At 32.1% G+C, this 25,648-nt stretch overlaps 1 protein-coding gene across 1 annotated transcript; it reads right to left on the bottom strand.

Annotated features, from left to right (window-relative positions):
* Positions 1-5,392: 5,392 nt before the first annotated feature.
* On the bottom strand, positions 5,393-17,117 carry LOC127728983 (uncharacterized). The gene is made up of 4 exons (XM_052236560.1): positions 16,826-17,117; positions 12,570-12,639; positions 11,396-11,616; positions 5,393-5,655 (listed from the first exon to the last, which is right to left on the bottom strand). The coding sequence occupies exons 1-4, from the start codon at positions 17,103-17,105 to the stop codon at positions 5,393-5,395; spliced, it is 834 nt and encodes a 277-aa protein (XP_052092520.1). The 5' UTR covers positions 17,106-17,117.
* Between the last annotated feature and the right edge of the window lie 8,531 nt (positions 17,118-25,648).

Raw genomic sequence — 25,648 nt, 5'->3', positions numbered from 1 at the left:
TTTGAATGCCAATTGTCCAATATCTGAATAGCCACAATAGATATAGAGAAAATCTGATGGTGAATAATTGCTTATAATGTCGAGATCCTTTGAAGGTACTTTCTTTTCAATTCAACCAATTACTTTGAATCTAAAAAAAAAGTTTGTGATGTTTTAATAAATGTGAAAATTGCAATGGCATAGCCTTTTCAATTATAAAAGCATTACAATTTAAATTTTCATAGCAATACTTGAATGCAGAATTTTCATAAATCAAAACAAACATTCTAACAGTTTTGTCCTTTTTCAACAATCGTAATAATTAAAGTCACCTTTTAGGAGTATAGATACAAGAGACCTACAATCTTATATGAGGGTCTGGATGGGGTTTACAGAATAGAAAAATAGGGCCAGTACTACAGATTAAAGTGCTGTGCAGGGAACAGCTTGATACAACCACAGAGGTTGAACCCTGAACAGTATGGGCAAGTATGGACAATTTTTTAATAATTCAGATTCAGCATATCAAAGAACCCCAAGAATTCAATATTTATCAAAAACAAACTAAAGGATTGATTTTGGACCATTTGGAAATCAAAGTTTAATTTTGGACCCCAAAAATACATTTTTGTTAAAGTCAAACTAAGTTTATTTGAACCCTTCAGACCTTAATGTGGATCAATTTGAAAACCTGACCCAAATCAAAAATCTAAATGCACAGTTAGATTCAGCATATTCAAGAGCCCCAAGAATTCAATTTTTGTTGAAATCAAACAAAGTTTAATTTTGGACCTTTTGGACCTTAATGTGGACCAATTTGAAAATGGGGCCCAAAATTCAAAATCTAAATACATCGTTAGAATTAGCATATCAAATAAAACCCAATAATTCAATTTTTGAGGAATTAAATCAAACAAAGTTTAGTTTTTGACCCTTGGGACCTCAATGTGGACCAATTTAAAAACGGGCCCAAAATACAAAATCTAGATACACGGTTAGATTCATCACATTAAAGAACCCCCAGAACTCAAGACCTTTATTTAAACCCCATTGACAACAAGATTGAAATTGGTCAAGAAATAAGCAATTTATACAAAGTATCAGAAAAGTATTGTTTCTGGCCCCTTTATTCCTAACGGTTAGGGACACAACCCCCACAATCAATCCCAACCTTCTTTTTTTTGGTATGGAACCTTGTAGTACAAGGATCCATAGATTTAAACTCAAGTTATTTTACGGAAACCAGAAAATCCTTTTTTTTTTGCCTCTTTTTCGCCCCTAATTCCCAAACGGCTAAGGCCATAACCTCCAAAATCAATCCAAACCTTCCTTTCGAGGTATGGAACCTTGTAGTACAATTTCATAGAGATCCATACACTTTCACTCAAGTTATTGTCCTGAAACCAGAAAATCCTTGATTTTTTTGCCTCTTTTTTGCTCCTAATTCCTAAATGATTTGAACCATAACCCCCAAAATCAATCCCAGCCTTCCTTTTGAGGTATGGAACCTTGTGGTACAGTTTCATAGAGATCCATACACATATACTCAAGTTATTGTCTGGAAATCAAATGTCTTCTGACGACGATGACGGAGACAAATTAACATCATACCATTGTATGACCACAAAATTTTTTCGTATAAAAATTGGTAAAAATATTAAATAGAGAAAAATAGGGCAAAAAAAATATATAGAATATGAAACAATTGGGAATAATGGAGTGCTATAATATATAGAATAGAGAATAATGGTTAAAATTGATAAAGAATGGAGAAAAATGGCAGAAAAAAATTAAAGAATACAAATAGAAAGAACCCCCATTCAGACTCTCCTATATAGTATGCCTCAAATGACAGTTTTATCAACTTAAGTGTTTCATCTTGAAAATTATGATAGGTAAACAGTAAACTGTTAACAGCATATATAAACATAATTATGATAGACAGAAACTGTAAGCAGCAAAAATATTGAGCAATATCAATTTGACTTGTTAGTAGTTGTTGCCTTGCTGATCATTTTTGTGATTTAAAGTGTCTATTTATCTATTATAATTTTTATCAGGAAAAACACCAAAAAAGGGGTGAAAATTGTCATTAAAGGGCAATAACTCCAATAAGGAGTCATCGGATGATTTCCTCTACATTGGCCCCAGAACACAGTGCATTTCTTTTAGACAATTAATTCAAATTAAAATAAAAATCGCACCTGCTCTATCGCAAAAAGATTTTTACAGTGTAGTGTACTACTATTGGGACAAATAATATCAAAATTATAGAAAAGTCTACATGCTCTAACTCATAATATTGACAATTCTATGTTAAGGGGGTCTAAAATACAGTTTGACAGCTTCAGACATACTAGTTTTTGATCTTTTTTAACTGGACCAAATCACTACTTAACATAAAGATTCAGCACCCAAATTTTTTTTAACATGTAATTGCATCCCCTTACTTAATATTTCATGCATAAAATATAAAGAAATAAATTTGGAAAGTGTATGAAAAAAATTTGCAAGTTATACACTGTCCACACTAGGGACTATATTTGTAGACAACGAAAATCTAAGGACGATAACTGTGTCCTCGGACCCATTGTGGTAATTGTAGATATTGTCTTGCTGATCATTTTTGCTTATTTAAGTTTCTATCTATCTATTATAATTTTTAAGATATAAAGCAAAAATGCAAAAAATCGGTAAAATCGTCATCAAAGGGCAATAACTCTAAAAAGGAGTCTACTGACGATTTCAACCATGCAGACTTACTCGTAGAACTTGTTCTACTGATCATTTTTGCAATTTAAAGTTTCTCTCTATTAAAGTTTTCAAGATAATAGGCAAAAATGAAAAAAAAAAAAAATGGTAAAATTTATCATTTAAGGGCAATAACTCCTAGAAGAAGTTGTCTAACAGTTTTGACATATATGGACAATTAGTAGAACATTTCTGCTCCCGTCAGATTTTCTCTCTTTATAATAGTTTTCAAAATAATAGACAAAACTTGCATTTTACCCCTATGTTCTGTTTTTAGCCATGTCGGCCATCTTGGTTTGCGGGCAGGGTCATTGGACACATTTTTTAAACTAAATACCCCAATGATGATTTAGGCAAAGTTTGGTTTAATTTGACCCAGTAGTTTCAGAGGAGAAGATTTTTGTAAAAGTTAACAGACGACGACAACGGACTACAGATGCAAAGTGATAAGAAAAGCCCACTTGGCCCTTTTGGATAGGTGAGATAAAAAGCATCAGAACTGTTTAAATTCTTACACAACATTTGAGGCTGTAAAAAAAATGTTTGATTGCCTGATGGCTTATGTTTCAGAGGAGAAGATTTTTGTAAAAGTTAACAGACGACGACAACGGACAACGGATGCAAAGTGATAAGAAAAGCTCACTTGGCCCTTTTGGATAGGTGAGATAATAAACAGCTGCGCCATGAGCGCATGATACGCCCGTCGTCTTGTGTGTGAATTTTTATGCAATAAGCATAAATAGTTTCTGACATACGGCGTGACATGCGAAAACCCCCTTTTTTTTTTTTACAAATACTATATCTATAAAATAAAATTTTGAATCAAAAACAAAAAGTATACAGATCTTTAGATTAATATAACTAAGAAGTGTGTAAAATTTTAAGCAATAATCATAAATCGTTTTTGAGATACGGCGCGACATGTGAAAACACCCCTTTTAAAAAAAAAAATCAATATCTCAAAAATAAAATTTTGAATCAAAACCAAAAAGTATACAGATCTTTAGATTAATATAACTAAGAAGTGTGTAAAATTTTAAGCAATAATCATAAATCATTTTTGAGATATGGCGCGACATGTGAAAAACCCCTCCCCCTTTTTTTACAAAATACTCAATAACTCAAAAATAAAATTTTGAATCAAAACCAAAAAGTATACAGATCTTAAGGTTAATATAACTAAGAAGTGTGTAAAGTTTTAAGCAATAATCATAAACTGTTTTTGAGATACGGCGCGACATGTGAAAAACCCCTCCCCCTTTTTAACAAAATACTCAATAACTCAAAAATAAAATTTTGAATCATCACCAAAAAGTATACAGACCTTAAGATTAATATAACTAAGAAGTGTGTAAAGTTTTAAGCAATAATCATAAACTGTTTTTGAGATACGGCGCAACATGTGAAAAAAAACACACACCTGTTTTAGTTACTAAGTCCCGTAACTCAAAAAGTTTTAATCTTATTTTCACCAAAAAGTATACAGATCATTTGACCATCATAAGAAACAACTATGTTAAGTTTCATGAAATTTGGATAAGTCATTCTCAAGTTACGGTGCGACATGTTTACGCCGGACAGACAGACGGACAGACAGACGGACAGACGGACAGACAGACAGACGGACGGACGCCGGACATTTGTATAACATAATACGTCCCGTCAAAAATTTGACGGGCGTATAAAAAGCATCAGAACTGTTTAAATTCTTACACATCTGAGGCTGTAAAAAAATGTTTGATTGCCTGATGGCTTACGTTAATATTAACTTCATATATAATGCATGCATTAACATGACAGAATGAAAACCACATTCATATAGAGCTGCATCTTCTTCTGCAGCATAAATAGCTACAATGTCCTTAAATGATATTCTAGAACATCAAATTGTGCTACAGTTTAGACATTTAGAAAGTTTTATTGCAAGGGTATTGAGGTAAATAATGCAAATCAAGATTATGTGCATTCAGTATTAATTTAATCACACTTTTACAGCTTGATCATATTGTTCTTGATGGATTACAGCATAAAATTTGTTTTGTGTTTGGAGATGTTAATAGAGGGATTCATGCATGATATGAAGGAGCCTTAGGACTTTGAGGTGCATAGGTACCATCCCTATACTATAGTCAGTGTTAACATAGTTTAACATAGGAATATGGCAGTTATATTTCACTTGTTCCGTTGATTGATAGGGTTTGATTTGTCAGTTTTTATGGACATTCCATTTTAGAATTTGCCTTGGAGTTCGGTATTTTTGTTATACTTTTTTTTAACACCCTTCCTTAAAGAAAAATGTTTTAGACAAATAGATGCACAATTTGACTTTTGCTTTTATCTAATAAGAGGCTTGTTGTATCTCTTCTTAGGTTTATAATGTGTATTGGTCACTTGAAAAATCACTCAGCTGTAAAAAATACTTGAATAAAATTGAGAATGGAAATGGGGAATGTGTCAAAGAGACAACAACCCGACCAAAGAGCCTTGGAAAAAAGTAAAGATCCACTTGTTAATATCACTGAAGATGCTTGGATAATGAAACTTTTTCTACCTTTTCTTCATGACAGCCTACTTGATGGCAGCTAAGAAATATTACTAACATGAACACATGCTCTTTCGCCATATTCAAATTAACCATCACATGCATAGACATCTTGTACTTCTATGTAAGAGTATTTACACAAACCATAACTGCAGTATTAAAACTTGCCTGTATGAAAAATAATTTCATTTTTTCCTGTATTTCTTTTATACCATTTATCTTTGTCATAAGATCTTGAGTTTTAAACTGACCATCCTTTGTGAAAAAGTAATGTTGATAATGCAGAGTATCGTCTCTTTCTTTTTCTGGTCTTTCATCTCCATGGGTGCTCAAAATAACTACTAAATACTTTACATTTGGCATGACCTTTAACTGCCCTTGAACTGAAACAAGAAAATATATAATCTGCTTAATGAAATATTCTCTGACACCATACCTGTCAACCTATGACAATGAAAATGCAGGTGATGACCTGCATGGTGTCTTCAACCTATGCCAACATTTGATAAATATATATTCAACCTATGCCTACAAACAAAATACAATAGGTGTTGTTATAACAATTACTAATTAATAACAGGTAAAATACAGTCAGTATTTTTAAGCATTAAAATATTACTCTTTGAAAAATTAAAAAAAAAAGAATAAAATATGTGCAATAGTGTTTTGTTACTATTAAGTAAAAATGATTTAAATAAAAAAAGACTAAAATGATAAAATAGAATACTTGATTCTAGCAAAATTGTGTTGAAGTAAATACTAAATTAATTATAAAAATACACAAAAATTGAACACGTACATGTAGTACTACAGAAAAAGAATGAAATTAAGCTATTTTATTTGAGAATTTTCATGATAAACTTTCTTATACTAAATATGCAACATACAAATAAAAAAGCAACACTATATACAATTATAATACCATAATTATATATAAACAAATAGTATTAAATCAAATTAATTTAGCAAAATGAAATTTAAAATAAGTATCAAATAAAATTTTTAAAAAATTCATTTATTAAACAGCGGCTTTCCAGTAAAAAAGTGCAGCCTTTATTTACTTAGTTTTACTTTAGAAATACGTGCTTGGTGTCGGTTTGTTTTTTATTTAAAAATATTTGAAAGGCACATACATACAGTTAAACATGCGAGATCCCAAACCTCCCCCCTAACCTGGGACAGTGGTTTAATAGTAAAACATAAGAACTAACTAAACAAATCAGTTGAAAAAAGCTTAACTCATCCGATGGATACAAATAGAAATACATCTAACAAAAACACAGAGTGGACTTGGCCGGGTACTTGTAAATCCCAACAACAAAAAGACATTAAGTACAGATCTGAGAGTACTCGCAGTTACTGACAGCTAGTTCAAAGCCACTAACAACTAATAAAAAAAATCATGCATCTAAGACCAAATGTTTTAGATATAGATATTCAGTTTGTTACCAATAGACTAGGCAGCAGAATCTAATCCACAGAGGGTACCAGTTCAGAGTTAAATCCAGACAATATGATAAAATATACACGATATGCACTACACGTAATTGTCCAGCAACATTAAAATACTCGCAATAACATACCTACAAAACTACCAAAGTGGTACAATCATGACAACCACAAAGTAAAACTACTGAAGAAACAGCAAACAGTTATTGAGGTTACAATAATCCAGACTGAGTACTCAGCAGTTATGTATGCAGATGCAGCATCATATCTTCTTCGTTTTAATAAGTGTATGACTTTTGAGATAATCATAGTGAACTTTGTACAATTCTCTGTCTGTGTCAATATTGTAGGATTCAATAATGAACATTCAAAATAGATATTTTACACGAGTTAGTATTTATGAAAAAAAAGTAAAATATCAAAAATACAGAACTATGTGTTTCAATAGTACTATATATAGTATAGTCATGATAGTCAGTATTTCTATGTATTTGAAGGAATCTATTTGAAATAGAATTAAATATATTTTTATCAAATATTTTATATAATTCATTAGATTGACACTGGTATATATTTTATATGAATAGATGATCATTTAATAAAATTATAGAATTTAACACTTATTTTCCATTATTTTGATATATTATTTTATATCAATTCCTTATGAAATAGAGATCCTCAACAAATACAATTATACCTACATTTTTACTATTACATGTAATAACAAAAATGGTATTAAAAGCTAAGTTTAAACTTGTTGTAAATTGATTAGCTCCTGATCAATTTATGTTGTTATAACGTTTAATCCGTTACACATTATTCAACCTATGCCAACATTTTTTCATACAATTTTATACCTAAATTTCAAAATGTTGGCATAGGTTGAATGAACCACCTGCATAGAAGAATGAAATCTCAGGTCATAACGCGTACAAACTTTTTCGAGCTGAATTTCAGTATTTAGGGGACATTTTTCTTATAATTTTTTCAAAGTTTCCAAAACATATCCACATGGTTAAGTAATTTAAAATTGTACATATTATTTCATTGCACTAGAAGGCCATTGATAAATTTATGTTAGGTTGGCTTAATTCATCTTCATTGCATACATTTGTGCAGGTTTAATCATATCATCATACCAGTTGTTGATATTCGAATATAAAAAGATAAAGTTAAACAATTAAAAGAGGTATAGATGAAAAAAGTAATTTTCAAAATTTTTATTTTTTAATTGTTCTAAGGTAGAAAAATAGTAAAAGTATTATTCTGATATGTTTTTGCATTCAATTCATTTCAGATTTAATCTTTTTACAAAAAACACATAAGTTTAAAGAGAATATTGTGAGATGACAAAAAAGGGGAAGTTACTCAAGTTGTTTTTAAAACAACTTTGAAATACACAAATTATTTACGAAGCTTAGGAATCCGGCTGAAAACGGGTTATTTTTCGAATTCACGGGTTATTTGGTCACCCGGCGGGTGTCACTGGTGACCTCCCAGAATTGTGAAAATCTCGGGTCACACCCACAGAATCCCGGTCAGTTGACAGGTATGCTGACACTCAGACAGGTGCAGCAAACCATAGTAGAGTTACGGACAGGACAATTTCAACTAAGCAGGTCTCTGTTCAATTCTATTCACAATTTTTTTTCGACTCCTGGTAATTTATATATCTTGATATACTGTAGAGAGGTCTTTCTTGTGTTGAAGACAGTATGTTGACCTTTAGATGTCTATTGAATTTTTGTGTCAAAACGTTGAGTTGCTGTCTCATTAATAAATGGCATTTCCCCATATTTCCTTTTATGTACATGATGTACTGGTCAATTACAATTATAATGAAATTCTGTTTTGAATTGACTTCTATTGTTTGAAATCCTTATTTCACCTCCCCGTGGTGAGCAGGGGACAACAGCTATATACATGTTATAATTGTCAACAGAAGAGATTTATATAAATTATAATGATAAATAAGAAATAAGAAATATCATTCACCTGTAATCCTATCTGTACACAATCGGCACAAATGAAAGAAAAAATCGGCGCAAATGCAAAACGACGAGAAATCTATCACTCATTGATTAATTTACCTGACCAAAAAATTATCTTCTTTGTTGATTGAAATACATGTATAAAACTCAGAAAACTGCATGTGATGTTGTATTTATTCAATATCAATAATATATTTTCAATTTGTTCAATATAAACACTGATTCAATTATAAAAAGTTTATTTCTGACAAAATTTTAAGTATTGTTCCAATGAATTTGCATGTTTTTTGTGGTTGTTCAGTTATAGAATACATTTATGAAGGCCTTAATTTAAACATCATCATTCTTTAGTTTTTATTCGTCAAACACACAAAAAAAAGCAAATTTTAATATGTAAAATATTGAAAATTTGATCAGAAATCAACTTTCAATTTTTGAATCAGTGTTTATATTGAACAAATTGAAAATGTTTTTGTGCTATTGAATAAATACAACATCGCATGCAGTTTTGTGAGTCCTTATTTACTATTGGTACGTGTATTTTCATCATTGAAAGTTAAATTTTTTGTTCAGGTAAATTAATCAGTGAGTGATAGATTTCTTTTAGAAGAAATTTAAAGGTCCCATTGAATAAACAACACAGAGAACAATAGCTACTGTATTAGATGGGACAAAAGAACTTACAAAAGTTTAAATCAACAGGTAACTTTCAAGTGAATCTGTGGAAAAGTATCATTTGGTTCGCAATAATTAAGTATAAAACTAGATGTGTCGCAAAGACACAAATATCCCCACTCGCAAGAAAAGCTTGAAGCCATATTAAGGAGTGGAAATTTGAGAACAAATGTCTGTATAACTGGTATTGTCACGAAATTTCGTATTACTGTTATTTTCACAAAATTTTCAAAGTCAAAAGCTCGTAATTTTCAGCAAAAATCAGGGGAGCCCAACCAAACATAAACTTGATGTGTAACTCATCTTAGTAGACTCACATACTAAAGTCATTTCAATATGAGAAGGCATTTGGAAATAAATGAGGAATGTGTCCATGGGACACAGATGATGCCCCTGCTTGCATATCATATTAAGTTATAAAGGGACATAACTGAAGAATAGTAAAAGTGATGCTACCAAAATTTGTACTTGATCTGAGTTTTGTAGTAATAAGTATACTGTGTATAAGGTTCATAAAATTTGGTTGAGGCAAACTTAAGTTAGAGAACGGAAACAAAAAATTCAGCAATATTTCCATTTGTAAAGTGGCATAACTCTAGAATGGTTAAAGTGACACCACCAAAATTCAAACTTTATCTGTATTTTGTGGTAATAAACATTGTGTATAAGTTTCATAACATTTAGTTGAGGCAAACTTAAGTTAGAGAATGGAAAGGAAAAATTCAGCAATTTTTCCATTTGTAAAGGGGCATAACTCTAGAATGGTTAAAGTGATGCCACCAAAATTCAAACTTGATCTGTGTTTTATGGTAATAAGCATTGTGTATAAGTTTCATAACATTTGGTTGAGGCAAACTAAAGTTAGAGAACGGAAACCAACTATGGGACTTACGTACGAACGTACAGACGGACAAGGGTAAAACTTAATGCCCCCTCCACTATGGTGGGGGCAATAAAAGTCTGTATAACTGTTTGTTGTGGAATGACAGAATGATGGATAAGGGTAAAACTATATGACCCCGACCACTTTGATACTGGGCCTAGAATCCTTTACAATACCCCCAATGACTTTCCCCTATTAAACTATGTAAAATTGACATTTCTTTTTAAATTGTACAGAATTTACCTTTGTTCAAAAGAAAAATTTGGCATGAATAAAGTTCTATCCTATCCAGTACTACAGTAAAAATTTCACGCTATGTTTCATTGCATATAAGGATGTAATCTTTCAAAACAAACAAGGCAGTTTCTCAACTGTCATTTTCTTGTTTTCAAAACATTGGTAACTAGGTCAAAGCATGTTTCCAAATATTTTATAGGAACACCAAATAAAACAAAATGATGCCTTAAATCACCTAAGATATATCCTTATAGAGGGAAATCTCTCTTTGGAGAGGTTTAAAATTTTGACACCTATAGTTGTTAACTTCTATGTCATTTGGTCTCTGGTGGAGTGTTGTCTCATTGACAATCATACCACATCTTCATATTTTATGCCTATGCTTCCCTGCTTTTTCACTGAACCAATGTTAGTTTGTGACTGTGTCTTAGATTTTACGAGTTAACACAGAGTATTGCAATCCAAACATTAGTATTACTGTTTGACTTTAAAAGCACAGGTCAGAGAGTAAGTATTTTATATTTCAGTGTTTTGATAAAATATATGTGACAAAATATTTTGAAACAGGGATTTAAACTTCATGCCTTACTTGTAACAAGAATGTGTCCATAGTACACGGATGTCCCACCTGCACTATCCTTTTCTATGTTCAGTGGACCGTGAAATTTGGGTCAAAACTCTAATTTGGCATTAAAATTAGAAAGATCATATAATAGGGAAAATCGATGTGTACTAAGTTTCAAGTTGACCAAAAACTTTAACCTGAAGCAGGACAGACAGACGAACGGAGGAATGGAAGATGAACGAACGAACTATCGTAGGTGGGGCATAAAAATAATATCATTTGAAAAGTATGATATAAACAAAGTCAAACTATGCATCACTTACTCATTTTTTCTAATTTGGTATCATAAAAGCTACTTTCTTCATCCATAAATGGAAGAACTTTACAGTCATATACATTCCAAATGCTCTCCATCAAATCTCTATCTTTTGGACCACTAGGTCTTTCTCTCAATTTAACTGGGTTGTTTTTAAAAGTAGTATGTATGCAGATTACAGCTAAGCCTGTTGCTAGACTTTCCTTTGGAATATCTTCCTCAGACTTACTGCAATAAAAAGTTGTTCAATGTAACCGGGTGAGTCTTTATAATTACTACAGTTTTTATTTTAATTGCTATCTTACATGTTTTATATGTATGTCATTATTTACAAGGGGCATTAACTGTCAAATTCATGTTCACCGATTTGACTCAAAATTCTCATGTTTGATTTATAACATACTAAAACCTATATCCAAATTACAAAAATTCCAAAAGAAATAATTAACAATGCATGGACATTTTATAATGAACAGCTTTTAGTGTGTATTTTTTTCTTACTCCTAAATGCTTATGTAGTATCAAAAGCCATTTGTAAGTCTTTTGTTTGGCCCAGTCAGAAATGGAAGTGGAACCAACAATTAACCTCCTGCACCCCTGACTAGCACAATTTCACATGAATGAGATCGCCAAGGTAGTCAAATTGACTCAGGATTTATGTTTCAATGTATGCTTGTGATACATGCACAGTTCATTTATTCAATTATTAAATTGTTAAGGATATAAAACATATAACAAGGTGTTTGGAATAAGTATTGGACAGCCATTTTCATGTCTTTTTTGGATGTCAGACAACTGCAACCAAATCTCACTATCAACTGTTGAGATGTTAGTTTCTTTGTATTGGGAGGACTAGTATATTTTCTCTTCAATCTAACAATACATGTTTATGTCTCACCTACTCAAGTTAAATTTCTTGAAAGATGAGACATATTTAGGAAATAATAATATAGCTTATAAAAGAGGGGCAAAAGATACCAAAGGGACATTCAAACTCATAAGTCGAAAATAAACTGATAGCGCCATGGCTAAAAAAGAAAAAGACAAATAGACAAACAATAGTAAACAAAACACAACAGAAAACTAAAGACTGAGGAACACGAACCCCACCAAAAACTGGGGGGGCTCCGGAAGGGTAAGCAGATCCTGCTCCACATGTGGCACCCGTCGTATAAACTTACATATATTCTTGTGTATTCTTTGCTTCTTTGGAAATGACAGTAAGCTTTGAATGTTCACTACCATCCAATTCTACAAAAGCAAGAACAGTTTGAATTAATTATTTGGATTTGTTATTTATCTTCATATTTTTGGTGTATTTCGGTGTTGATATAATAGATCCTTGAAAGTTTATTTCAAATTCATTTACTACTTTTCCAGACTCATTTATAATAGAGCTTGACATATGATAAAGACACTTGCATATTAATGAAGATTGTATGTTTAGTGTTAGATGTCTTCTGATTTTTGTGTTGTTGGGTTGCTATCTCATTGATATACATACCACATCTCTTTTTTTTTTCTTATTAACACTTGTCACTATATAATATAATAAATTTTGAAAGTATGAACCCCTGCTCAAGTGCCACATAAAGTGTGACATCAATGCTGCTTTTTCAAATTGCATGAATATCTAAATGAATGTGTTCAAATTGTAGGAAAATAATTATAAAGGAAAGATATCTTTTCGAATGCAATGATGATTTTACAATTGATTGATTGATTGTTGGTTGCTTAACGTCCAGTGGCAAATATTTCATGCATATTCAGGACGAGAACAAATTAACAATAAATACAATAGGTAGGTTCTGTAATAGTGGCTTCTGGGATTAAGGTCGGAGAAATTTAGACTGCCACGGGAAATGAGGGTATATTGGATAGGGACAGAAATTTAGCCTTGCAACAGGTCACCTACGGACCCCTCAAAGAGTTGTTGCAAGGGTTCTTAACGTGCAAAGAGCGTGGCACTCTCTTTACACGAGGCATCGGATTTAACATCCCCATTCTGACCAGACGTGGCTGCAAATTTGTACATCCCGCACAGCCAAACGGACGCCCCACTTTAGCAAGGGTTTTACAGCAGGTCAGAGGAAGACCAATAGTGACCATACTTCTATTCCCCAGTCACCCTTGGGGGTGATTTTACAATTGAAGGTACCAATGCTAGGTGTTGGACAAACAAAGACAAACAAAGACAAACAATAATAATAAAATTATCTCTCTTTTAACTACCAATCTAAAATGTTTTTACATTTATTTTCGTTTCTAATTTAAGAAAAATTTAAATACAGCTTTTGCAGAAATCAATGAAAGTAAACGACGATTTAGATGAGAACTACATAATATGTTTAAATGTAAAAATTCAATGCTATTGATTTCTTAAGGTGGTACCAACACCCTGACTAAAATTAATTTGGCTCGTTTAATTTTCATAAAATTTTGACAAAATATTTACTTTGACCCTTTGACTAAAATATAAAAATTTCAAAACACTTGAACCACACACTTTATCGGAAAAAAATCATTGGATATATAGCAGTTTGACAAACACTTATTTTGATCATTGAGAAGCTTAATATTTCCTTAACAATAGAACGTGATTAAAACGTTCAGCTGATTTTTACAGAGTTATCTCCCTGTAGTGTTATGTACCACCTTAACACTCAATTCTGACTTGTTAACATTAATTGCAACACTAAATTGAAATTATTAAAGCTTATACTTTAAAAAGATAAAAACTACATTGACATAAACAACTTCGTGATGACCAAACACAATTCCAATGTTTGACAAACATTGATAGACTGATAAAAATGATATATTGAAAGTTGAATTGGGACAAATCGGGACAGATTTCCTATATTATAAATAGAGACTTTGCTTTATGAAACACCCACAGTACCAATAAAACATACAATTTCAACTATTCAGGTGTGCAGAATTGTCTTGTACAAGTAAAAAATGATTAGAATTAGATCTAATAAAATGCTCCGCTGGGGCACAGCTTGATACGACCGCAGAGGTCGAACCCTGAACAGTTGGGGCAAGTATGGACACAACATTCAAGCTTGATACAGCACTGAATTTGGATTGTAATTAAATATATGACACAGCATAGGTTTCTGACACAGAATGAATGTGGTCTAAGAACTTAAAAAATTTTAATTTACCTATTCAAACCATATCATTATTATTTGCTTTTATATATAAATCAGAAATAACCAATTTAAAATGGAAAATTTTAAAGAAAAAAAAATCCCCCTCCCAAATTTTTTGAACCCCTTATGATTCATCACCCCCAAACTCAATCCCAGCCTTCCCTTTGTGGTATGGTACCTTGCAGTACAATTTCAGAGAGATCCATACACTTGAACACAAGTTATTGTCTGGAAACTAGAAAAATGCTTGTTTTTTGGCCCCAAATTCCAAAACGTTTAGGGCAATTACCCCCAAACTCAAACCCAGCTTTCCCTTTGTGATATGGAACCTTGTAGTACAATTTCATAAAGATCAATACACTTACACACAAGTTATTGTCCTGAAACTAGAAAAATGCTTGTTTTTTTTGCCCCTTTATGGCTTCTTATTCCTAAAATTTTGAGGCAATTACCCCCAAAATCAATCCCAGTCTTCCCTTTGTGTTATGGTACCTTGCAGTACAATTTCAGAGAGATCCATACACTTGAACACAAGTAATTGTCTGGAAACTAAAAAAATGCTTATTTTTGGCCCCTTATTCCTAAACGTTTTAGGCAATTACCCCCAAAATCAATCCCAGCATTCCCTTTATGATATGGAACCTTGTGGTACAATGGCAGAGAGATCCATACACTAACACACAAGTTATGTCTGGAAGTTACAAAAATGCTTATTTTTGGCCCCTTTTTGGCCCCTATTTCCTTAACTGTTGGTACCATAACACCCAAAATCAATCCCCACCTTCCTGTTGTGGTATTGAACCTTATGGTAAAAATTCATAGAGATCCATTGACTTAAACTAAAGTTAGAGTGCGAAAACCAATGTGTCTTCGGACGACGACGACAACACCAACGTCATACCAATATACGACCGCAAAATTTTTTTGCGGTCGTATAAAAATGAAAGACACACACTGGTGATGGATGAACAGAAATTTCTTAGACAGACATAGACTTATACTTAACCATAGATTTCATTAAGACAGACACACTTTCTTTTCCCTGTAAGCTTCTATTTACAGCTAGTTAGCATATCATGGAATGCAATGTTCATATTAAATTGAGTAGACCATCATAACTGTCATTGCAAAGACTTTATAATTCCAGAGAATCTGTTTAATATATTACTAGAGTGACGCTACCAAAATTCAAACTTTATCTGTATTATGTGGTAATAAGCATTGTGTATAAGTTTCATAACATTTGGTTGAGGCAAACTTTAGTTAGAGAATGGAAACTAAAAATTTGGGAATTTTTCCATTAATAAAGGGGCATAACTCTAGAACGGTTAAAGTGACGCCACCAAAATTCAAACTTGATTTGTATTTTGTGGTAATAAGCATTGTGTATAAGTTTCATAACATTTGGTTTAGGCAAACTCAAGTTAGAAAACGGAAACCAATTTTGGGACAAGATTTGGACAGACACTATAATGTCCAACACCTTATTTTTGTCTTGCTTTTAAGGCCAAAAACATTCAAAGAATTTCAGTAATATAAAATAAATTTTACACCTGTCTTTTTCAATAAAAGATTCAACTGACTCATGAAAACAGTCATACCACTGTCCCAGGTTAGGGGAGGGTTTAGCGCTCACAAACATGTTTAACCCGTCACATTCTTTATGTGCCTGTCCCAAGTCAGGAGATTGTAGTTCAGTGGTTGTCGTTGGTTCATGTCTGTCATAATTGTTTTTCGTTAATTGTTTTGTTATAAATTAATTAAGCTGTTATTTTTCTCAATTGTATTGTTTCATATTTTTCATGTCAGGGCCAACTATACGGTATTGGTTTTTCTCATTGTTGAAGGCCATACTGTTGCCTATAATTGCTTACATCCACTTTATTTGAACTTGGAGGATAGTCGTCTCATTGGCAATCATACCTCATCTCCTTATTTTTATATATAACTGCATTTAGCTCTTATACATCATTGTACATTCTTCAATGTTATATCCTGTCACAAAATTAAGTGAAAAATCCATTTATTTTTATTCTATAATGTTCATAAGACAACTGAAACAATATTAATTTGAAATGTTCATGCAAGTATTTCCAAAATCCATCTTAAGGCAAAAACTTCTTGCAACAACCCTTAAATGTAGCACCTTAGCAAATAATAACTTAAACATATTTTTTTTAATAAAGTTTTTTTTTGAGGAAAATTAAATATTCCTGCAATGCATACATGCACATTTTGAACAATGTGATTTTCTTCACTGAAAATGGATATTAATTTACCATCAGCAACATCAGCATCTTCAACTTTCTCAGTGCCGCATTGGTTACAGAATTGTTGTGTAATTGCCATTAAAGTCTCACAACTACTGCCATCATCTTTCATCCCTTTGCACATAATCATCTTTACATTACATTTAGTACATATCGGCTCATGAGTGTGCTGAAGTGAGTTGCAACTTGGACATTTTTTCATCTTGACTTCTAATTCAACTTTTTTACCACACAGTTTACAAAACTTATCATCTTGTTGAACTTCATGGCAACAATTTTTGCTTTTCATATTGGTATGAAAAGGTCTAAAAAATAAGTATATACATAATAAAATTCAAGAGCCTATCCTAAATTGAGGTAAATTATATGGCCTTCCAAATTTCGTTTCGATTCTTAACATCACTGAAGAGACAATAATTGTCAAAATATGGATATGGTGTACAAATTTTTGCACCTCATGTTTGCAGTATACCATCTTTTCCACAAGTTTATTTTTTTCTGTTGTTTTGTATTAAATTAATAATAAAGATCTATTTTGTTACATCTTGTGATCCGTTTATTTGGCAATCGCCAATGGCAGTCAGCAGGGTTTAAGAACATCCGTTGTTCGACCTGTTAGTCAAATGCGTTTTGTTAAAATATACTTTTTCACTTTTTTGGTCTTTTGGAAAATGTTGTTTGTGCTGTATTTAGACCCCTCTACCAAGAAATTTGATTTGCATGCACACGTATAAAAATTGCGGTTTTTATCCAACACAATCGTAGGTTTGAACGTTGTTTTCAATTTAGACTTATTCATAATCAACATCATTATATACAAATTATAAGCCCTAGTTTGTTGAGACAAGCATTTATGAATTTTAAAGGATAATGCTGTGTCATGTGGGAAAGATGATGATGATGATGATGGATGGCTTTTTATCATCCAGTGGAAAATAAAATATATATATATATATATGGTTATAGGATGAGAACATGGTTAATGCTATATAAATATATAAGCCCTCAGCTTTGTACTAGATTCTACATGCTGAGCTGGATTTTTAACGTGCCACTCATTGTTCACAAGGTAACATTTACTGTCCGAAAATACTGTAAGTGTGGGGATTGATAGATTCATTGCTGATTTTGTATAAATGTACACAATGACATGCATGTTACCATGACCTCCAAAATGTTTGATGAAAAGAAGACATACAGGTACATGTTTTAAAGCTGAAAATAGTATAAATGCAAATTACAAAAAAATAAGTTGAAGATTGAATTTTCAAAGTCCAAAGTCCTTAACTTTGACAAAAGATGATCAACCAGAACAAAATGTATACTCTAAATGTCATGTATCATGTGTATGTAAGTCATCATTATACATTTAATTCTGTATAAAGGTGTGAACAATAAAATGACAAGGTTTACCAAATTTTTTGAATAAATGAGCAAATTTTTTTTATCTCCCTTCAACATTTTCAAATAGAATTTAATGGCATATTTTAAATACAGAAAAGATCTCTCTTTAAATTTTTCCTTTTAATTTTTACGCTAAGTTAATTTTGATATGCACCATAAAAAAATGCAAATCAAAGTTTACCTACATACTGTACTATTCAAGATATATGTGTTTTATTTAAAAACACTAAATTTCATTTTTCAATACTGTTTTCAGAAAAAATAACAACTTTCAAACAGAAAGAACTATTAATTACTATTTCCACCTGTTTTTTTTTGTTGCAAAGTGTTCCTTAATCTATAAAATAAAAGCTGCATGTATGCATGCAATAAAATTTTTGTGAAATCATACAATTATTGGTATTAAAAAGCTACAGACAATTTTCTTGCCAATACAATTGTATACAGAACTAATTTCACAGTTGATTCTTTCTTGTAATTTTGACGTTCTTGAAGCAGAACAAATACATAGTCCATTGCATAAGAAATAAATGTGGATAGTGTCCACATGTGGACACAGATGATGCCCCCGCTTGCATATCATATTGTAATAAAGGGACATAACTGAAGAACGCAACGCTGAAGTGACGCTACCCAAATTTGAACTTGATCTGAGTTTTGTGGTAATAAGCATTGTGTGTAAGTCTCATAACATTTGGTTGAGGCTAACTTAAGTAGAGAACAGAAACTAAAAATTCAGCAATTTTTCTATTTGTAAACACTCAATTATAACTCTAGAACGGTAGTGTATAAGTTTTATAACATTTGGTTGAGACAAACTAAAGTTAGAGAACGGAAACGAAAAATTCAGCAATTTTTATGTTTATAAAGGGACATAACTCAAGAATGGTAAAAATGTCGCCACCAAATTTCGTACTTAATCTGTATTATGTAGTAATAGGCATTTTGTATAAGTTTCATAACATTTGGTTTAGGCAAACTAAAGTTAGAAAACGGAAACAAAAAATTTGTACTTGATCTTAGTTTTGTGGTAATGAATATTGTGTATAGGTTTAGTAGTGTTTGGTTGGGGCAAACTTAAGTTACAGAATGGAAACTCAAAATTTTGCAATCTTTCGATTTATAAAGGGGCATAACTCAATAATGGTTAAAGTGACACTACCCAAATTCAACTTGATCTGTGTTTTATCAGTGGAAGTCAAAATTAAACATTGCATTGTATAAAGCATTGATTGTAGTTGATTCAACTATAATCATGGACAAAGGAAGATAACTCCAATTTTAAAAATTACTTGATATTTAGAAGAAAATAAAAATTTTGCAATTTTTCCATTTATAAAGGAGCATAAATCTAGAACCGTTAATGTGACGCCATCAAAATTCAAAGTTGATCTGTGTTTTGTGGTAATAAGCATTGTGCATAAGTTTCATAACATTTGGTTGAGGCAAACTCAAGTTAGAGAACGGAAACCAATTTTGGGACGTACGTACAGACGGACAAGGGTAAATCTTAATGCCCTCACCGCTACGGCGGGGCATAAAAACTGTGGATCCAGGTGCTCTCTAAAGTAATTCAAGTGCCTTAATATATTACATGTTAGTTTTTTCATGTAAATAAAGTCATTATGAACATTGGACTCTTTAACTTTGACGCAATAACATAACATAACATAGGATTGTGAAAGTCATCTATTATACAGTTTTATTCAGCAATACTTCCTTAATGTCTGCAAAGTGCAAAGTTTCAAATTGCACTTCCCAACAACAAGGGAGAAACAGGAATTTGGTTGAAAAATCTGCCAAGGGAGATAATTTTTACAGTCTGATAGAACTATATATATTTATTAATTAGCGCAAATGCAGATACATGTATACACATAAATGTGAAGCTTCCGTTTGGAAGATTATAATTCTGTTTTCTGTTGAAGAGATCAAAAGTCTGTGTATCAAAGATTTCACGAACCTTACCGTCACGTAAATTTTCAAACACCATATTTACTACTAAGTTGTTTTCAAACATTTACTATTATAAGTGGTAAAATCACAAGTTTATTGAACATATGTTTACCCATCGATTTACTGACATTATTCTGACCTACTGTCAATGACATCTTTCCACTAAATCCATTGGATGTTGGATGTGTATATAGTCTGATTGATGTTTTTGTCTTAGATACATGATTTTTTTATTAGTTGTTATTGGCTTTGAACTAGCAGTCAGTAACTGCATGTGAGTACTCTAATATTTGTACTTTGTGTCTTTTTGTTTTGTTTTTAGGGATGTATAAATACCATGCCATGCCTGGTCTATATATAGATATGTTTTTGTTAGATGTTTTTTATGCCCTCACTGTAGCGGAGGGGGCATTAAGTTTTACCCTTGTCCGTCCGTCTGTACGTCCATCCGTCCGTCCGTCCATCCGTCCGTAAAATTGGTTTCCGTTCTCTAACTTTAGTTTGCCTCAACCAAATGTTATGAAACTTATACACAATGCTTATTACCACAAAAAACAGATCGAGTTTAAATTTTGGTGGCGTCACAATATCCCATAAAATTATACAAGGTTAGAACCCCCAATTCTTAATTAATCCCATCGAAATTGGTTAAAACATTTGTATTTGTTTTCAATTGAAGATTTCTTGCTATTGTGCAATACTGTGCAATTGAAGATTTCTTGCTATTGTGCAATACTGTGCTATTGCCCAATACTGTGCAATTGAAGATTTCTTGCTATTGCCCAATACTGTGTTGTTGCGCAATGCTGTGCAATTGAAGATTTTTGCTATTGCTCAATACTGTGCAATTGAAGATTTCTTGCTATTGCGCAATACTGTGCAGTTGAAGATTTCTTGCAATTGCGCAATACTGTGCTATTGTGCAATACTGTGCAATTGAAGATTTCTTGCTATTGCAAAATACTGTGATATTACACAATAGTGTGCTATTGCATAATACTGTGCAATTGAAGATTTCTTGCTATTGCCCAATACTGTGTTGTTGCGCAATGCTGTGCAATTGAAGATTTTTTGCTATTGCTCAATACTGTGCAATTGAAGATTTCTTGCTATTGCGCAATACCGTGCAGTTGAAGATTTCTTGCTATTGCGCAATACTGTGCTATTGTGCAATACTGTGCAATTGAAGATTTCTTGCTATTGCACAATACTGTGATATTACACAATACTGTGCTATTGCACAATACTGTGCTATTGCACAATACTGTGCAACTGAAGATTTCTTGCTTTTGCCCAATACTGTGCTATTGTATAATACTGTGCTATTGCGCAATACTGTGCAATTGAAGATTTCAAAAAATTTTAAAGAAAAAAAAGAACCCCCCAAAAAATTGGGGAAAAAAATCCCCCCAACTTTTTGAAACCCCCCCCCCTTTTGGATTAATTACCCCCAAAATCAATCCCAGCCTTCCCTTTATGGTATGGAACCTTGTAGTACATTTTTAGAGAGATCCATACACTTAAACACAAGTTATTGTCTGGAAACTAGAAAAATCCTTGTTTTTGGCCCCTTTTTTGCCCCTAATTCCTGAATGTTTGGTGCAATTAACCCCAAACTAAATCCAAACCTTCCCTTTGTGATATGGACCCTTATGGTACAATCTCAGAGAGATCCTTACACTTACATACAAATTAGTGTCCGGAAACTACAAAAATGCTTCTTTTTGGCCCCTTTTTGGCCCCTAATTCCTAAACTGTTGGTACCATCACCCCAAAAATCAAACCCAACCTTCCTTTTGTGATATTGAACCTTCTGATAAACATCCATAGAGATCCATTCACTTAAACTAAAGTTATTGTCTGGAAACCAAATGTGCCTTCGGACGACGACGAAGCAGATGATGATGCAGACGACGACGACATCATAGCATATAAGACGCAAAAATTTCTTTACGGTCACATAAAAATTGTGTTTTCATATAGCACTGGCTACGATTATGTTGAAACATAACAATTACAAAAAAGTTATCTTTACGTTGGACACTAATTGCTGGAATGCTAGGTTGGGTCAGGAACCAATTAATTACCAACGTGACAATAATATTTGTGTTTACCGTTATGTTGCGTTATTGTTACATTAGATTTATTAAACTTTTAACCAACTAGTTTTGTTGCTGATTTCTCCAATATGCTTGATAGTTTTTAGTATTAATTGTTTTAATATATAAATATCGTCCGACATGGAAAATAAATTGGGAAGAGTGTCGTCAGGTTATCAAAGATGCTCTTCATTCTATTGTAAATAAAATGCTTCGCTGGGGCGCAGCTTGATACGACCGCAGAGGTCCAACCCTGAACAGTTGGGGCAAGTATGGACACAACATTCAAGCTTGATACAGCTCTGAATTTGGATTGTTATTAAATATTTGACACAGCATAGGTTTCTGACACAGAAAGAATGTGGAAATGAGGGTATATTGGATAGGGACAGAAATTTAGCCTTGCAACAGGTCACCTACGGACCCCTCAAAGAGTTGTTGCAAGGGTTCTTAACGTGCAAAGAGCGTGGCACTCTCTTTACAACTACTGCCATCATCTTTCATCCCTTTGCACATAATCATCTTTACATTACATTTAGTACATATCGGCTCATGAGTGTGCTGAAGTGAGTTGCAACTTGGACATTTTTTCATCTTGACTTCTAATTCAACTTTTTTACCACACAGTTTACAAAACTTATCATCTTGTTGAACTTCATGGCAACAATTTTTGCTTTTCATATTGGTATGAAAAGGCCTAAAAAATAAGTATATACATAATAAAATTCAAGAGCCTATCCTAAATTGAGGTAAATTATATGGCCTTCCAAATTTCGTTTCGATTCCTAACATCACTGAAGAGACAATCATTGTCAAAATACGGATATGGTGTACAAATTTTTGCACCTCATGTTTGCAGTATACCATCTTTTCCACAAGTTTATTTTTTTCTGTTGTTTTGTATTAAATTAATAATAAAGATCTATTTTGTTACATCTTGTGATCCGTTTATTTGGCAATCGCCAATGGCAGTCAGCAGGGTTTAAGAACATCCGTTGTTCGACCTGTTAGTCAAATGCGTTTTGTTAAAATATACTTTTTCACTTTTTTGGTCTTTTGGAAAATGTTGTTTGTGCTGTATTTAGACCCCTCTACCAAGAAATTTGATTTGCATGCACACGTATAAAAATTGCGGTTTTTATCCAACACAATCGTAGGTTTGAACGTTGTTTTCAATTTAGACTTATTCATAATCAACATCATTATATACAAATTATAAGCCCTAGTTTGTTGAGACAAGCATTTATGAATTTTAAAGGATAATGCTGTGTCATGTGGGAAAGATGATGATGATGATGATGGATGGCTTTTTATCATCCAGTGGAAAATTAAATATATATATATATATATGGTTAGGATGAGAACATGGTTAATGCTATATAAATATATAAGCCCTCAGCTTTGTACTAGATTCTACATGCTGAGCTGGATTTTTAACGTGCCACTCATTGTTCACAAGGTAACATTTACTGTCCGAAAATACTGTAAGTGTGGGGATTGATAGATTCATTGCTGATTTTGTATAAATGTACACAATGACATGCATGTTACCATGACCTCCAAAATGTTAGATGAAAAGAAGACATACAGGTACATGTTTTAAAGCTGAAAATAGTATAAATGCAAATTACAAAAAAATAAGTTGAAGATTGAATTTTCAAAGTCCAAAGTCCTTAACTTTGACAAAAGATGATCAACCAGAACAAAATGTATACTCTAAATGTCATGTATCATGTGTATGTAAGTCATCATTATACATTTAATTCTGTATAAAGGTGTGAACAATAAAATGACAAGGTTTACCAAATTTTTTGAATAAATGAGCAAATTTTTTTTATCTCCCTTCAACATTTTCAAATAGAATTTAATGGCATATTTTAAATACAGAAAAGATCTCTCTTTAAATTTTTCCTTTTAATTTTTACGCTAAGTTAATTTTGATATGCACCATAAAAAAATGCAAATCAAAGTTTACCTACATACTGTACTATTCAAGATATATGTGTTTTATTTAAAAACACTAAATTTCATTTTTCAATACTGTTTTCAGAAAAAAAAACAACTTTCAAACAGAAAGAACTATTAATTACTATTTCCACCTGTTTTTTTTTGTTGCAAAGTGTTCCTTAATCTATAAAATAAAAGCTGCATGTATGCATGCAATAAAATTTTTGTGAAATCATACAATTATTGGTATTAAAAAGCTACAGACAATTTTCTTGCCAATACAATTGTATACAGAACTAATTTCACAGTTGATTCTTTCTTGTAATTTTGACGTTCTTGAAGCAGAACAAATACATAGTCCATTGCATAAGAAATAAATGTGGATAGTGTCCACATGTGGACACAGATGATGCCCCCGCTTGCATATCATATTGTAATAAAGGGACATAACTGAAGAACGTAACGCTGAAGTGACGCTACCCAAATTTGAACTTGATCTGAGTTTTGTGGTAATAAGCATTGTGTGTAAGTCTCATAACATTTGGTTGAGGCTAACTTAAGTAGAGAACAGAAACTAAAAATTCAGCAATTTTTCTATTTGTAAACACTCATAACTCTAGAACGGTAGTGTATAAGTTTTATAACATTTGGTTGAGACAAACTAAAGTTAGAGAACGGAAACGAAAAATTCAGCAATTTTTATGTTTATAAAGGGACATAACTCAAGAATGGTAAAAATGTCGCCACCAAATTTCGTACTTAATCTGTATTATGTAGTAATAAGCATTTTGTATAAGTTTCATAACATTTGGTTTAGGCAAACTAAAGTTAGAAAACGGAAACAAAAAATTTGTACTTGATCTTAGTTTTGTGGTAATGAATATTGTGTATAGGTTTCATAGTGTTTCAATTGGTTGGGGCAAACTTAAGTTACAGAATGGAAACTCAAAATTTTGCAATCTTTCGATTTATAAAGGGGCATAACTCAATAATGGTTAAAGTGACACTACCCAAATTCAACTTGATCTGTGTTTTATCAGTGGAAGTCAAAATTAAACATTGCATTGTATAAAGCATTGATTGTAGTTGATTCAACTATAATCATGGACAAAGGAAGATAACTCCAATTTTAATAAAATGCTCCGCTGGGGCGCAGCTTGATACGACCACAGAGGTCGAACCCTGAACAGTTGGGGCAAGTATGGACACAACATTCAAGCTTGATACAGCACTGAATTTGGATTGTAATTAAATATTTGACACAGCATAGGTTTCTCACACAGAATGAAAGTAGTCTAAGAACTTAAAATTTTTTAATTTACCTATTCAAACCATATCATTATTATTTGCTTTTATATATAAATCAGAAATAACTAATTTAAAATGGAAAATTTTAAAGAAAAAAAAGGAAAAAAAAATCCCCCCC

The sequence above is a fragment of the Mytilus californianus genome, unplaced genomic scaffold, assembly GCF_021869535.1.
Source record: "Mytilus californianus isolate M0D057914Y unplaced genomic scaffold, xbMytCali1.0.p SCAF_2, whole genome shotgun sequence".
NCBI lineage: Eukaryota > Metazoa > Mollusca > Bivalvia > Mytilida > Mytilidae > Mytilus > Mytilus californianus.
This window is presented reverse-complemented; position numbering and strand designations above follow the sequence as displayed.

Bases quoted from the DNA above. Each gene is read 5' to 3' on its own strand.
- LOC127728983 (XM_052236560.1), bottom strand. From the start codon at position 17,105: ATGAAAAGCAAAAATTGTTGCCATGAAGTTCAACAAGATGATAAGTTT. The intron at 11,617-12,569 runs GTAAGTTTATAC...TTTTTATTGCAG, and splicing joins AAGAATACACAAGAATATAT to TAAGTCTGAGGAAGATATTC. The intron at 5,656-11,395 runs GTAAGTGATGCA...TTCTTGTTTCAG, and splicing joins TACCAAATTAGAAAAAATGA to TTCAAGGGCAGTTAAAGGTC.